Consider the following 14155-nt stretch of genomic DNA (forward strand, 5'->3'; position numbering starts at 1 on the left):
GTCTATTAATCAGATTAGAGAAGCTGTGTTTCCAAGCAGGCTTTAAAATCAGGGACAATGTGCAACACCTTGTCTCATAAACAAAGCCCGAGACAGTTAGTTGCTAAAGAGATAACGAAGGTTCTGTTTTCTAAGCACTGGAGGAAATGAGAGCTAAAGCAAGTGCCCTTTTCCATTAAGGAATTAACCCGTTCCAGCGTATGTGCAATCATTTCCATGGGATGACTCTTCGATCAAACTTATGTAGTTCGATTCTGTGACACATTACTCAGTGGAAGGCGTGCAGCAAAGCCTGCTGCTGAGAGATGTTCTCTTCCCTGGATATTTTTGCTCAGATCATAGGTAGCTTTAATGTGCATTTTTAAACAGCTTTGCTGCTGACTCTGGTGACGGATGTCTAGGCAAAATGAATCTCCAGTGCTGTCCTCCGTGTATGAATGCATCACCAAGTCACTATGATTGCAGTGCAAGCAGTGGTCACCAATCTGTTGGTCATGATCGACTGGTCGATCCTAGAGGCTCTCCCAGTTGATTGTGATCTTTGGCGGCAGCCAGTGTGGCTGTCTATGGCTACCCCGTCCCCACACCACTCCCAGGAGTGGCCACTGCAGCCCCACAGCCCCAGGGGTGGGCGGGGGGAAGAATCTCCCTCTGCGTCCACTACTCCTGCCTGCAAGCACTGCCCCTGCAGCTTCCATTGGCCAGGAGAGCTGTGGCGTGGTGCTTGCAGAGAGGGGCAGCGTGAGGAGCCACGTGCCCCCCTGCCCTCCCCACCCCAGGGGTGGCAGGGGTGCACTGGCCCATTCTGGGAGCAGTGTGGGGGCACGGTAGACAGGGAGCCTGCCTTAGCCTTGTTGCGCCCACCGCTGACCAGGAGCCACTGGAGGTAGGTTCTGCCCAGCGAGAGGCTGCACCCCAAGCCCCACCCTGAGCCCCCTCCCAGAGCCAGCACCCCATACCCCCTCCTGCACCATGGACCCCCTCCTGCACCCTAAGCCCCACCCTGAGCCCCCTCCCAGAGCCAGCATCACATACCCCCTCCTGCATGCCAAGCCCCATCCTGAACCCCCTCCCAGAGCCGGCACCCCATACCCCCTTCTGTACCCCATACCCCCTTCTGCACCACAGACCCTCTCCTGCACACTAAGCCCCACCCTGAGCCCCCTCCCAGAGCCAGCACCCCACACCCTCTTCTGTACCCCAACCCCCACCCTGAGCCCCCCGGCCAGACCCAGACCCCAAGTTCCCCACATTTATTCCCAACCCCAGTCCTGACCCTTTCAGACCAGAAACCCTGCCCCCTCCTGCACCCCAACCCCCTGAACCCTCTCCCAGAGCCAGAACCCCAAACTCCCTCCCGCACCCCAACACTCTGCCCAAGCTTGGATCCCCCTTCTGCACCCAAGCTCCCTCTCAGAGCCCGCACCCTGCACTCCCTCCTACACCCCAACACTGTGCCCCAGCCCAGAGCCTCCTCTTGCACCCAAACTCCCTTCTAGAGCTTGCACCCCTCACCCCCTCCTGAACCCTAACCCCTGCCCCAACCTGGTGAAAGTGAGTGAAGGTGGTGTAGAGCAAGTGACAGAGAAACGGAGGGATGGAGTTAGTGTTTTGTGGATGGGGCGGGGCCTCAGGGAAGGGGTAGAGTAGATCCTGAGTTGCCCTTAGATTCAAAAAGTGATCTTGGGTGTAAAACATTTGGAGACCACTGCAGTGCAAGACTGGCTAATCAAACAGTACAGCAGCAGCACAGAGACTGGAGTGACCATCTGCAAAGTGTACTTCACTTCCAGCCTTGGACTCTGCTGTCTGAAAAGATGCTCCTCACATCACTGGGCTAAAACAAGGGGAGGTGAGTTCAAAAAGTTTCCGTGTGGTATGATCAACCACAGTCGTTCTGATGTCATGTTTAAACAGTGAGTAAATAATTCAAGCTAGGGCTCTGGGTCACTGCAATCGTGAGGAGAACACGACACCAAGAGGAATCTCACTAAAGACTTTGTGAAGCCTCTGGAAAATGATGAGCTAGCACTTTGTGAGCATTTGATTTTAACGTAGACCAACAGGAAATAAAGACAAACACAGGGAACTAACTATGCAAAGCAGATTTGATTAATTTAACATTACTCAACCAAAATGACTTCTGCATTGATGACATTTCTTGGAAGATTCAATTTACATACATGGGTGGTAGCTCTCCCTACTCTCTAACCAGGGGCACTATTCTGTTGAAATCAATGGGATCAAGCCTGGATTCCATTCCTGAAAGTTCTGATGTTACACACACATGCACGCACACATACGCAAACACTCACACCGCCCTCTGAATATACAGTGTACCTAGATCCTCCCATGGAAGTCAATGTTCACAACTAAACACCAAGTGTTTTTTTAGCAGAGCAATAGGTCTGAATATTCAGTGTGAATTGTGCTCCTATGTCACTTCCAAACAAAGCCACAAACCCTGCATGGGTATATCTATTTGATCCTAAAGTTTCCACTGGACTATTAAATTCCTGGATACATTTCTATTGACCTCGGTTTTCGGAAAACTTGTTATTACAAAACCTCCCTGTATTGGCTATCTTTGACCCAACAGCATCCCTTCAAAAGGCACATGCTGGGGAGAAACAAAGTCTGAGTTATTTTGACCACAATGAACTCTGGACATATATTAAATTATCTGGAGTGCAAATGTATATAGTTATTTCCAGTACACTGCTATATGCCAGGAATCCATCTTTCTGCAGCCACTCCCTCACTGCCTTTGCTCTCATGCCCTACCCACCTATGGTGGCAAACACGTGGTTACAGTTTTTTGATCTGTAGGTCATCTCAAGGTTCCTCCACCATTCTGTGCCTGTTTGACTGAATGGTACCTTTGAGGGCAGTGGAGAGCTGTTCCACTTTGGGGAAGTGGCCATTCTGAACGCCCCTTGGAGCCTCCAGCATGTCCTCTGCCTTGCCCCCTTCATGGGATATTCTCCTTTGCATGTTGGTCCCACTCCACAAGCTAGTGCAGAACGGCCGTGCAATTCTAACAGTCCCTCACTGTTAGATAAACCCACTCAGATTTTTAGAGTGTTTAGTTATCAGTGTGAACACAGTTATTACTGGTTTGCTGTAAATCACTGAGGATCTGATTCTCCCACTCTTTCTCCCACTGAGTACTTGCATTGAATCCAAAGGCACTAGGGGTGGGAGTTAGCAGCACTCAGCATGAGTGAGGGTGGCAGACACAGACACAAAGTGAGAAGAAGGATGGATGCATGAGAACAAAAAACTGCAAATTCGTTTTGTAACTGCAGTTTAGGTCACTGGCAACCTGAAAATAATGATCAGCCATGTGCATGAGCCAACAAAGGGTAAGTGTCTTAGAAATTTGTAAAATGTCAACCCTCCTTCTTTCTCCAAAATCTAGGGTGTTATTTGCTCATTCTGAACAATCTTTAATAGCACTGTGTCTCAGACCTTGTCTACTACAGGGTAATAAAACTGGACCTTTTCACTAGGCCAATGCAGATTAATTGGTACAGCCCTAGTGGCGGCGAAGTTTTACTAGTAGAGAGGAGCCTTCTAGCTCCATAGCTATTGGGAAATGAGCTATACTGGTTGTAGAAGGAAGAGAGCCTGAGACAAAAGCCCTTGTATCAGAGGCCGGGTATGAGGCAGGACCTGCTCATAGAATTTGGCAAGAACAGGGCTGATATTGCAGAAACACACATTCCTAAGAAGTGCTAAGCACAAAGTGCTCATGCAAACACATCCTGATATTAAGTGGTATCAGAACATCCCGATATCAAAGGTGGTACAAAAACAGTCCCCAAGGACAACAGGAACACGCTGAGCCCTCCTGGAAGATAAGGGTAGGATGACAGTACGTAATAGAGATGTTTTGATCGAACCAACATGTACAAGGTGATGGGTGATAACTAGCCACGCCAGGGGGCAGTAAGTAACTATGTCAGAGGCAATACTAACTTGCTTGTATCGGGGTATAAAGATGTACCTCAGAGGGAGTGTCTTTGGCCAGCCTAGGGAGCAGTGGAAAGTCCTGTCACTGACTCAGCTTCATCCATTGTCACGAGCATGCATGTTTTTGTAGCTGGCAGAGTCCTACCAGGTGCTATTGCCACGCTTTGTCGATAATAAACCTGGCCGGGAGCCTTCGCTACAAACAGAGTTTGTGGATTTATTGGGCTGTTTAACTGAAGTCTGCTATCTCCGCTCTCTGCGCAGGGCTGGGACAGCACACTGACTGAACACACACCCCGCCAGCATCTGTCCACATTGGTGACCCCGACCGCTGCTCTGGTAAGTAAGAGAGCTGTCCTCTGTAGGAATCGCAATCTAATGTGACACCTTTATACTGATATAACTGCATCCACAAACTGTAGCGATTTAACTATTTCAATAGGGAAATTACACCGTTCACTGAAATAGCTAAATCAGTACAAAGCCCATGTAAACTAGAGCAGGTGTCCAGGCCCTGTCAAAACAAAGTACCCACCCTGCTGAACATCTGAGACAGTTATGAAACAAAAACGTCAACTCACCCTTTGACCTTGTAAACCAGGAACTCCGGCCTTGCCTTCTGAACCAGCTGGACCCTTTCAAAGAGAAACCATTTATAGAGAATGTACTGCCTAAGACAAAACACTTCATACTGTCAACAGCTTTCCAAAGCATGTTACAACAGTCACAGCAAGACAGGACAGTTTGCAGCTTCCGGCGTGGGAACAAACCGACTGTGTGAAAATGAAGTAACAATCATGGTGTGATAAGCGCTGGCTTCTAGAACTAGATCATAAGATATGGCTAAGGAAAAAAGGCTACAGTTAAGCCAAATGTAGAGAATGTTCAGATGTCTAGATTTTCATAGGACAATACTCCCCCTGCCCTTCCCACTATTTATATATATATATATATATTAATAATTTGTAATGTTCTTGTCCTGGAGGTTTTTCTGGTGATTTCGCTCCCTTCTGTAGCAAACTTAATTTGCAATTCATGACATTGCTGTCTAGTAGTTAACACAAGGTTCCTGTTTGAAAACCATCCTGAGAGGTGCTGAATGCCAACAGCTTCCCAGGAAATCAACAGGTGTTGAGAGCAGTCAGCACCTTGCAAGATGGGGACCCATGGGTGAAGCTCACCCCCGTGCAGAAAGCCAGCCCAAGTCCTATGCACCACCCTCAGGGATTAAGTGGTACGTGGTGGCTTTGAGTGGTTTCTCCACAAAGGGTCAATTCCTCTTGCCAACGCAGGAGATCTAAGGATGTGTATACCACTTAAGCTCTTCATACAAGGTCTGAGTAGCACATAGGGTTTGGGATGGGTCCCCTGTGCTAGAGTGAATTTTGGCCTATATGAATCAATATTACAGTAAAAGAAACTACTTACCGGTGCTCCTGGAACTCCAGGTGGGCCTTGTGGTCCTCGTGGGCCTGGGGCCCCCTATGAAAATAAATAAAGAACCCAACATCAGTGTTCAAGTAACTGATTTCCTCTTTGAGATAATGAATTCAAGGGCAGCTGCTGATACATTTGCCACGTCTCCTTGAGCAGCCCTTCTGTATGCATGGGGTGCGAAATTCACCCAGGGCACAAGGGTCATATGCACAATTTGAGCTTCCCTTCCTTCCTAACAGGAGATGCAATGCAAAGGCCCTGTGCCCCAGTTAACCCCTATGCAAAAGGCCAGCACAAAGCTTATGTACCATAATTTCCACTTGCATCCTATATTGAAGTTATAAGTGGGCTGTAAGTGGTGCATAGAGTTTGTGCTGGCCCTCTGCATGGGGGGTGAATTGGGGCACAGGGCCTTACTGACCCTCGGCCTCCAGGAGAGTTTTTCTCTTAGGCCTCAGTTCATTCATGAGCCAGTGCAGAGCCCAGTTGGTATTTCCCTCAGTTTTGTGGCTGGTTCAGCCCCTATTGTCAGTCAGGGCTTCTCTAAAGTGTGCTGAGCTGCCTAAGGCAATGGGGGAACACTTACACCACAGGACCATGCTGGCCACACCCCCAGGAACACCCTATGCAATAGAGCTCTTGGAAGGGAGCGGGGGGTTGTGTCAGGGTCAGTTCTCATAAAGGGCCTCCTGCATCGGGGTATTCTCCTGCACCTTGTGTGGCCCAGCCAAGAATTGGGTCCTTAGAGTATAAAATACATATTTTGAAAGCAAATTGCAATAAGAGGCACAACCAAATGGCTTCCTATCAGTGTCTGTGTGTCCATGTTCAGTGACACTGTGCAGATAAAAATCAAACTAGGTTTAAAATCTCTAGTCACACCTTTTAGCGTATTAAAAGCAGAAAGAAGTTTTACAGAGTAACTGACTGTTCGCCATTTGCCCTGTTTAAGGTCTCTGCTAGACTCAGCTAGCGTCATGAGAGTAGTTTGGCCAGCTTCACTTGCTGGTTCTCAGGCATTAGCAAAAAAGATTTTTTTCCCCAATGTTATGAAAATATTTCTAGTCACATTAGACTTTGCAACATGCTTTGAAAACAGAAACTGATCTGGGCAGCTGAGTTACCTGACAGCATCCCATCAATTGTTAAAAAAAAAAAGACTCTTATTACTTCTTACATTTAGTACAATAGAGATATTGAACGGTTCTTACTTGCTCTCCTTTCAGACCTTCCATTTGTACCTGAAATTAAGATGCCAGAGATGTAAAACGGAGCGCACAGGAGGAAGACACATCTAGAAAGCTTCAGGCACACAGTAGTTCTCTATTTTGTACTTCTAACTCCACTAGCTGTTCCCTCCCCCATGATGCCTGCTAACCTTCACTGCTTACTTTAACTCTGTTTCAGAACCGCCTCTCACGCATCCTTGAACTATGCTGTGCTGTCTATGTAGATAGCTTGTCTTGGCAATGACCTTGATCTCTTGGTTCTCTATGCTGTGGTTGGCATCTTTGTGTTGCTATGCAATAACAAGAACAATAATACTCGTGTTATCTTTATAAATGGATTGTAAGCTCCTTGGATCTTGTCTTATTTTCTACCTGTAAAGCACCATAAACACCAGTGGTTCTATATAAACAATGGGCCAAATTCAAGGATGGCGTGTAAGTTAGATCCCTTTATACTAACTTAGGCCCCGATCCTGAACACACATAATCATGTGCTTAACTTGAAGCACACAAGTTGTCGCACTGAAGCCAGTGGGAGACTTACCACCACGATTCAAATTAACCATGTGCATGTTTGCATGATAGTGGCCTTAGAGTCCCTTATGCTAAAGCAGGCTCCCTTTCACTGTCAGACTCCCACAGAGCCACTTACACCCATTCCATCCATGTTCAAGGAAGTTTAAGTTGGTGTAACCTACATGCTGAAGACTGGAAGAAGGTGTAAATTCAAGTGGTCCTCACATCTTCATACACCTTCCTCCAGCTCCTCCATTACCCCTCATCTCTGAATTTGGCCAGCTTTGTCTAGCTTTATCTGCAGTCTCCAACAGCGAGGTTAGGCTTCTGCTGTAACAACATGATGCTATTAGATGGAATGTTGCACAAAGAACCTAAAGACCTTTTGGTGTCCATGTGCATGTATGTTGCAAGTGTCTTTACATGGCCTCATTGGCATAGGCTCCTTTTGAGAGGATGTGTGTATAATTCTAAGCAAATAAATACATCCCTGTGAAATTGTCAATGACAGTTCTTTGTCCTTTCACCCTGTTTTCCTCCTGCCTTGCATACTTTTCTGCTTTGGGACAAGAAACCATTCCCTTTCCACTGCTAATCCCCTTAGGTCTACAGCCCCATATATTAATGCTCAAAAATTCCTTCCTCACACACCTCTCACTCTGCCTCCCCAGCTACTGCCACATCTCTAATATGGCTCATCGAAGTCTTGAGTCCGTTCCCAACCTCTTACCCAAACAGTCTTCTTGAAAGCTTTCAGCCTGGCTTCCGCTCCTTTCACAGTAATGCAGTTGCCTCTTATCTCTATGTATTAGGCTCATTGGTCTTCTCTTGTCTGTCTCTAGCTCCCAGTCCTTCCTTGTCACTGTGTCATATTGCTATTGCTGACCATGACTTCTTTCTAATCCTAGCTCATCCCACCAGGAGTCCGGTGCATCTCACTCCCCTATGTTCCAATTCTACTTATTTAATTGCTCCTCTTTTGTGCGACTGGCAGTGGATACTCTCCAATCGCTACACCTCTTGGCTATGGGACCCTGGCAGAGCTCAGTCCTTGACCCCTTCTCTTCTCTATGATGTCCCCTGTGGCAATCTCTTTTCTGAATTCAGCTGTAGATGACACCTCTATGCGGCCAATATTAAACCCAGATTCCCCCATCAGTGACACCAGAGCAAATGAAAAACGACTCCATTGAAGTCACCGTAGTTTCACCAGTGTAAATTTGGTGTGAGAGGAAAATCAAAACCTCTATCCTCGTCACTGCAGCAACCCTTTCCTTGCAGTCTTCAGCTCCTACCTCCACCGTGACTTCTTTCACACAGCTGATACCTTGCTACATGGTAAGAAGAGCAGTGCCCATCCCAAGTCTGCCTTCTACAGTTCCTCTCTCAAATCTCACACTGGGCCCTCTGAGGTCAGAGACTGAGCTGTTCCACTTGACCCTGAACTGTCATCTGCCTTCTAATCTCCCAGGCCCATCTTCTTCCCTAAAAGGTCAACTCCATTAGACGCTATCTTGGCCACTCCTCTGAAAATTGTTTATCACTGCCAGGCCTCCCTGACTTCGGGGCATTTCAGTTCTCTCCTTTATGGTCTCCTCAAAACCTGCCTCTTCATAATGCAGTTAAGCTCCTTACCGGGATCCTCGAAGCCACGAACTCCTCCTCTCAGGAATCTTCACTGGCTTAAGCTTCCTGATCATTTGAAAATCGCACACAAAATCCATCCCTAAATTTACAAAATCCTTGCAGCCCACCCTTGCTTTCCTCCCTTTTGTTTCTCATGCATTATAGTTCATATCTCATGTTAATGTGAAAGCAGCTTCTTACTGCAGAGCCTGGTAATCCGGGAAGCCCCACTTCACCCTGCATAGAAAGGGAAAATACAGACAAGCAATGAAATAGAAATAAGCCCCCAAACTTCTTTTCAACAGTATCCTCTTGCCTTTATAGTCTGTCTGCTTCATGCTCAGCCTGTGTCCATGAACCTTCCCAGACAGATTTGAGATTGCATTGATTTGGACTGTACAGTCAAACCTTCCCCATTTCGTACAGGTGTCATGAAGGCCCTGATTCACCACTGTGAATTTACTACTCCACTTTTACCCCAGTATAACACTATTTATTTCAATACAGTTATACTGGCATAAAACTGGAGTAATGCAGTGGTGAACTGGGTCCATAAGCCCTAACTTGGCCTGCAGAAACCTTAATACTGGTGTTTATATGCCAGATGGAAAGAACCCAGCTTGACTTTCACATCCGAGGCAGAGTCAGCAGGGCTGGAATTTAGAATACATATGTGTGTGTGTGCGCGCGCACACACACACACACACACATTTTTCTAGTTAAAGAAGCACACTTGACACAGATCTTTGCAGAGTCAAACATGGAAGCCAACAATGCCATTTTCATGCACTCACTTTACAGAACAGACTCACGCTGTACTTTTTTTCAGGACTCTTTGATGATCCTACCCCATCCCGGTGACTAGCTGCCTTCTAATTTATCAGTTTGCGCCAAAACCCGTCTCTGATACTGCCTCATATTTATGACATTATAAGAGCAGGCCTTGTGGAGACATCACCCCAACACCCATTCAGGACCAAGCTAATGCAAAAATATCATTTAGTTTCTCTGCAGTGTCCTTACGATCATTAATTGCTCCCTTCACTCCCTGGTAGACCTATGACGTCTTTTACACACTTCCTGCTTCAGAGGTACTCCATTCATTTTGTATATGTCTTTATGCAGATTCTACAGCACAGCTGGGATTTTCCAAAATGCCAAGGGAGATAGATGCCCACCTCCAATTAAAAATCAACAGGAGAAGAGCATGCAACTCTCTCGGTGCTTTTGGAAAACCCACCCTGTATCTTGGGAATTATAGTGGAAACACAATGGGAAACAGACTGGTTTGATTCTGGTATCTGCATTCTTGGATACTCAGAGTATCATTTAGCTGCTTTGTGGGTAAAAAAAAGCCCCTTTTTATCTTCAGTGCCACAGGACTAGGTAGGAAACAACAAAAACATGACAGACTGAAAGCAGGGAGGCACAACATTGCCCTGGAAAGTCTAATAACTAGTTTTAAAATGACAAGGTAAAACATTCCACTAAAAACATCTGAGAGCAGGGAATAATGATCAAGACGTGGCGGAGGGGAGCTCCCATTTGCTCGTCATATTTTTTAAGTATCTTCCAGTATACAGACTGAATCAGAAAGCCACTTTCCCATGAATTTGTCCTACTAACATGTTCTAACTGCCTGGATGGCTCTTCCACTTTACTGAGCTCGATTTTCCCACTGTTTTCTCAGCTAAACTCTGCTCCATTGTAGTCTTTCTGGTTTCTTTTCCAAGTGGTTTAAATCTAGTGCTGAAGGAGCTAGAAGGGACTTGATTCATACCCATTTCACATTGATAACAGCACTGATTCAATGGACTTAGGCCTGATTTATACAAGTGTAAGTAAGAGAAGCATCAGATCCACAATACATAAATAGAAATACATGCACTGCATCGCCTTGTTATCAGGGAAGTATACTTGCCCCTACATCGTATTCACCGCGACCATTAATTTAACTCCCAGCTCGGGGTGTAGGCACACTAGACTGGATTCTCCACTCCTTTGTGAAGTCCTTTACGTCTGTGCAAAATGTACAAACTGGTGTCATTTTATACCTGCCCTGCACAATCTGCAAGTGACTCCAGAAAGTGGGAGGCTGCATAGAATCAGACCCATTGGTAAGGCAGCATGAGGAAGCTTGTATTGGTGTTATCTGTGCCTCACTGGCTCTGTGGATGAAAGCCTGCAGTCTCCAAGGCTGTGAGTTCAAAACCTCTCATGAGCAATTATTTTCACTCTTAAGAAATTGGTACCACAATGTAAAGTCATAGGAAACACTAGCACAAGGAATGAGGGATTGTCCTTCCGGGGGGGAAAAAAAACAGGAATGAAAGGCCACTATGCTTAGCAGGACATCTTCACCAACAGTCTGAATTTTCCTCTAGCAGAGCAACGGAGAAGGAGCAAAGGTATTGATGCATTCATGTTTTTGAGCCAGTTCCCATAGACTTTTGGATCAAATGCCGGCTGCATCCCGTGGATGTCAAGAGAAAAGGTGTTAATTATTCCAATTAACACAGGGAGGAATCTCAGGAAGGCAGGACAGAAATGATCTACAGATGAGCTAACAACAGCATGATTTTCAGCAGCACTTGTTAAACTGCTCGGATGATTTGCTGTTGACAGAGTTGTCAACGGCAAGTTTATCCCATCAAACAAGTGTTTCAGGAAGCAAAACTATGCAGGCCGTGAATCAGAACAAAGGAGGGCATCCCCAAGGAATATGAACAATCGTTCCCTATGAGGCTTTGGGAGATTTTCCCTAACATTTCTCTGACAGATAACGTTTCTTTTGGGGACAAATTCAAAATTTTGATAGCATTAATTAAGAGTTATACTTACCAATGGAGGGAGGGAGTTTGGGTGCAGGAGGACTCTCAGGGCAGGAGGGGACTTTGTGCAGGGGGTTGGGGCACAGGAGGGGTTTCAGGGAGTTGGATCTGTGCGGCGCTCACCTTGGGCAGCTCCCCACAAGTGATGACATTTCCCTGCTGCTCCTAGGCAGAGGTGTGTCCAGGCAGCTCTGCATGCTGCCTCCGCCCGCAGGTGCTGTGGATCCAGTGCTCGGGGTGGGTCAGGGGCAGCGCAGAGCCCCCGTGGCCGTTCCTCTTCCTAGGAGCAGCAGGGACGTCGCTGCTTGCAGGGAGCCGCCCAAGGTGAGCGCGGCCCGATCCAACACCCTGAAATGCCAGTTTCTAGAGCTTTTCAGCTGGTAAAGTGCTGGATAGCACAACTTTTACTGTATTAATCACAGACAATACCTTCTGTCAGCCATGTTGCCCCAAATATACACATCCCTCCACCACTCAAAACCTCCCCCAGCAACTTATCTAACCAAAGAGCTGGTTGATCTCCCCATTTCCAGGAAATCCTAGAAGCATATTCATGGACTTGATTCTTTTTTCACTTAGGATCAGCTCTTGCTCCCACTGAGGCTTACTGGCTTCCAGGAGAGCAGGCATTTACACCAAATTTTGAAGGAGAGTTAACTCTGTTTACTTCAGTGGAGTTACTCAGATTTGTCTTAGTGAGAGAGCAAAATCAGGCCCCAGGGCTTCATCTGTCAGTTCTCAGAACGATTCAGCAACTTGCTAACTGCACCTGAGACCCATGGGAATAACCAGCAGCACTGCCATTTCTAGGAGAGTTTATTCAAAATGAAATGAGTTTGCTTTTCAAAGTGCTCCTTGGGCACCTTCCCCAGCTCACCTTTTCTCCTCTGGGTCCGCTGGCACCTGGTGGGCCTGTGCTGCCCTTAATGCCCTGAAAATAGATTAACAACATAGTATGATTTGCAGTGCAGGGTAGACACAGAACCTTTAACCCAGCCTTTAACTTAGCACTAGAATAATTTTGCCAGGGCATGGCCTGTAGCTGTCTAGTGACTCAGGATACATCTACACTGCAATCAAAGACCCACAGGCAGGGCCGCAACTGATGTAGCTTGACTTCTGGGGCCCAGGCGACGGGGCTCATAATTGCAGTGTGCACATTTGGGCTTGGCCTGGAGACTCGGCTCCGAGATGCACATGTGGGGTGGGTCTCAGAGCCCGGGCTCCAGCCTGAGCTTGAACGTCTACACTGCCAGTTTTAGTCTCACAGCCCGAGCCATGCAAGCCTGAGTCAATTGACCCAGGCTCTGAGACTCGGAGCAGTGTAGATATCCCCTCAAGGTCTTGGTGACTCAGCCAAGAATAATGCAATATGGTGAAACAAAAAGAAAATCCCTGTTAATCTGAATAAAACCAAAGAGGTAATTTTGTGCAGAAAAAGGCTTTGGTTAAATGTCTTCTGACAGGGGAATGGAGCAGATCATCAATCTGAATTGTCTGGGATCCAGTTTCTGGGACTAAATACCCACCCCCATGGGAATTCAGCCTGCAGCACAGGAGCAATGATAAGGTACATGAGTGTGTTTAACTAACGGAATAAGCCGAGCCCCTACTGCACTGGACTATGAGGCCATCGTATGACTACGCGCCGTATCGGCGCGTTAAAATCGATTGCTCGGGATCGATATATGCGTCTAATCTAGACGGGATATATCGATCCCTGAGCGCGCTTATATCGATTCCGGAACTCCACCAACCCCAACGGAGTTCCGGAATCGACATGGGAGCCGCGGACATCGATCCCGCACGTGAGGACGGATGAGTAAATCGATTTTAGATATTCGACTTCAGCTATGTTCTCACAGTACTGAAATTGAGTATCTAAAATCGATTTTACCCCGTAGTGTAGACCAGCCCTAAAAGAGGAGGGTGGCAGGAACAGGTACAACAGGAAGGGCTCCTTCTGTTCTGTTCTGCTCTGTGGGGAGGGGAACGAGGGGAAGGCTGGAGCAGTGGATCTGTAAGCCATTTCCCTCTGCCCTGCAAACGGAGGGGGCTGCTGCAGCCATGATGAAGCAGCAGCAGCTGCTTCAGCAGTTAGGCTGGTCTTGGGGAAAGGGGGAGGGTTTCCTGATTCCAGTCCTGACTGGCCCACATGCCCAGCCTATGCACGGGGATAAGGATTTGTCCGTCCGCTGGTGGCCCAAACCGAAAGCGGGTGGAGAAGCCCCAGAATGCACCAGTTCTGCAACAGTATCACAGAGAGAAATCTCTCCCTAGGAGAAGCTAATGATCAGCTTCAGCCCTACTATGACATCGCAATTCCTCAATCCAACCAGTGTAGCCAGAAATGTTAACTAGTTCTGTAAATAATTTAATGGGCATAGAGGACACAGTACATTGGGATCCCAGTGAGGTGTCATGTCCGACTCTTCTAACACTACTGGCTAAACAGTAATTAAATAAAAATAAAAAACACCATAGCCCAGGTTAAAAACTGGTTGAGGTAACCGTCTGAGCTCTCAAGGGGGAGCAGAACAG

The 14155-nt window shown here is 47.0% G+C and overlaps 1 protein-coding gene across 1 annotated transcript in view; it reads right to left on the reverse strand.

The window, feature by feature from the left end:
- The window catches only part of COL22A1 (collagen type XXII alpha 1 chain), a 346712-nt gene that overhangs the window by 136836 nt on the left and 195721 nt on the right, over window positions 1-14155 (reverse strand). Inside the window, 6 exon segments of the mRNA XM_075062036.1 lie at window positions 4557-4610; window positions 5404-5457; window positions 6624-6653; window positions 8985-9020; window positions 10214-10222; window positions 12492-12536. Of these exon segments, the coding sequence (XP_074918137.1) occupies window positions 4557-4610; window positions 5404-5457; window positions 6624-6653; window positions 8985-9020; window positions 10214-10222; window positions 12492-12536 (228 nt within the window).

The sequence above is a fragment of the Chelonoidis abingdonii genome, chromosome 2 (genome assembly GCF_003597395.2).
Source record: "Chelonoidis abingdonii isolate Lonesome George chromosome 2, CheloAbing_2.0, whole genome shotgun sequence".
Classification (NCBI taxonomy): Eukaryota; Metazoa; Chordata; order Testudines; family Testudinidae; genus Chelonoidis; species Chelonoidis abingdonii.